This window comes from Limulus polyphemus, unplaced genomic scaffold (assembly GCF_000517525.1).
Source record: "Limulus polyphemus unplaced genomic scaffold, Limulus_polyphemus-2.1.2 Scaffold2935, whole genome shotgun sequence".
NCBI classification, from domain to species: domain Eukaryota; kingdom Metazoa; phylum Arthropoda; class Merostomata; order Xiphosura; family Limulidae; genus Limulus; species Limulus polyphemus.
The window spans coordinates 121,919-124,547 of NW_013668545.1; the positions used below are offsets into that span (position 1 = coordinate 121,919).

Consider the following 2,629-nt stretch of genomic DNA (forward strand, 5'->3'; position numbering starts at 1 on the left):
ATAATAATAAGAAATCATATTGGCAATATTCTAATTACTTGGATAAGTTGGAATAATCAAAAACAGTAATAATCAGAATCACTACTTTCAATTAGTTGATTATTTTATTAACATTAATTGATTATACCTCAGTTAATCGTCCAGCTCTAATATATAGCTTACCTTAGGATATGAATGCTGCCCTGTCCACTTGTTAAGAAGAACAAGGAGTTACTGTTATTCCATGATATTTCATTCACTTCAAACTTGAACTGCTTATCTGCTCGAACTTTGTGTGACCTAGCATCAATAAAGGAGACCAAATCTTCCTTGTTTCCCACAGCAATAGTGTTTCCATCTGGTGACCAGCAGATATTGATGTTTTCTCCTTTGAAAAATTATTCAAGTTATTAGAACAAGAAAAAAGGGTATTTCTTGAGTTTCAGAAACCATATATTTATACATATGACTTGTTCCTGAATACATTTTTTGTTTAAGTGCAAAGCTGCACAATGGCCTATTTGTGCTGTGCCCAATTGGGAGTCAAGTCTCAAATTTTAGCATTTTAAGCCCTAAAGCTTACAGCTGAGCTACTTTGTGCCCCCCCCCCTCTACTGGTGGAACTTGGGAGTCCATACCACCCCAGTTTCCAGTCACTGGGGTGGTGGACAGAGGATATTTTCCAAAGTGTTTGAATGTGTTCCTCCAGAGGGTGAAGTTGGAGGCTCTCCTACTTGGGGTCCCTGGATGTTTTTTCAGTAAGAGTGGCATCAGCCTCCACAGGAGCCAACCCATAATTCTGGTTCAGATTTAACACAAAACTGTCCAGTTGGAGGGAGGGGAGTGCATGGCCCTTCTCTTTGATCAATGTCAGTTTCTTATGTTGTTCATAGACGGAGATCCACTGTCTCCTCATAATTCTGAATGCGATGTGGTCCCATCCTAGGTCCTTGGTTGAGCACAGGTTCCACATCCTCTCCATAATTCCAGGGGCAAGCCGAGTACTCCATGTCCACTTGGTTGGAGAGTGAGGATGAATGTTCATAATTCCAGACCAGATGAGTTATGTTCCTTGGGTTTACTATGACATACACAATCCCGTCATTCCAAGCCTGGAGTATTGCCTTTTGGACTTCTTCAGATGGAAGAGAAAGTTTGTCTACTTAGGTGTTGCTTACTTTCTCGTCGTGATTCCGGTTGTGTGAAATGCATCACTCTATGGCTACAGGCTGAGATCCAGTTCAAAGTATATATAATATTACTCTAGCCACCAATATGGGATATAAGTACCATGACTCCTTAATTCCAACCTCGAGTTGTGGAATCTCGGCTATCTGGTTGGGGCTGGCCTATACTGATGATTACTTGTATTTTATTCCACCTATAATATAGGAACTGAGTTCTGGTGAAGAGCATGCCTGTTCTGGATGTAGTGCAGTTCCCCCACTCTTGTACCTTCTTTATATTAGTACACTTCTGTTCTATACAGATGTTTCTGTATGGTTCATGCCTACATCTGCCCCTCCAACTTCTCAGTGTGGTATTCTAGTTATAGTGTCAGTGGAGGTAGGTATTGTTTGGAATTTAACATTTTCCTAAACTGAAAATGTATTTCCAATAATACTTAGTGGACTGACATTCTCTTGCCCTACCTCTCCACTAAAAACTGGTTTATGTCTCTATAAAGTGATTACATTATGTGAATGAGGTGCTTATATACAGTATCTAGATAGAGGGCGCATTGAAGTTGGTGGAGAAATTTGTAAATTAGAATTTGCCAAAGGCATTCGAGCAAGGTATATAAAGACTGGAGTAAGTGTTTTAAATGCTTAGATGAGCAAAGAGTGGAAACCCTGGAGATTAAGAAATAGCTATAGTGTCAGTGAAGGTATGTATTATTGGAAATACATTTTCAGTTTAGGAAAATGTTAACAAATAAATTAGGTGTGGAAAGGTTGCCAGTTGACTGTTAAGTAGTTTGAAACTTTCCGAATAGTACTCAAATCAGATTAGATAAAAGAATGTTATTGCTCATTTTACATCATATTTTTGAACTGTACATCAATGATTTCTCTACAGATCAGATAATCAAGTATGCTGTTTGTGTTAGGGTAGAGAAAATAAGAGATAAAATGTAAAATTTTACCAAAAAAACATTTTATATTCATTAAGTAGGTTCCAGAAGTTGCGCAAATGAAATATGAAAACAGTAAGATGAAAAAATATTAGAAATTTACAGACAAATCTCTAGTAGCAATACTTTATTAAAAAATATGGTGTTTTGTGTACAAAAGACTTGTAATGTTTACATAAAGCTTGCTCAATTTTGTGAAGGTAAATTTAGTTATTTTGGAACAATATCTGAAAATAGTATGTATAGCTTCACAGATCTGGGGTTAGTAAATGTGACCAAGCCAGTGAACAGATGGTTAAACATACCTGTTCATACGTGTTGGGGAGCCCTGAGGAACATTGCTCTGGAAATTGTGCAACAGGTGAATCAAGTTCCCTACGTTTTAAAAAGCAAACTGACCCCGATTTATACAACCTGAAGATTGACTCCTTTAGCTTTACTCATGGTAGTCCATGATAAAAAGGTAATACCATCTGGTAATCGCCTAGATGGTCTTATGGAACACCCCATTTTGAC

At 37.6% G+C, this 2,629-nt stretch overlaps 1 protein-coding gene across 1 annotated transcript in view; it reads left to right on the forward strand.

The window, feature by feature from the left end:
- Positions 1-2,629, forward strand: part of LOC106468252 (THO complex subunit 3-like) — a 46,002-nt gene that overhangs the window by 19,587 nt on the left and 23,786 nt on the right. The window contains exon 6 of the mRNA XM_022396579.1: positions 1,469-1,545. Coding sequence (XP_022252287.1) covers positions 1,469-1,545 — 77 coding nt within the window. The remainder of the gene's footprint in view (positions 1-1,468; positions 1,546-2,629) is intronic.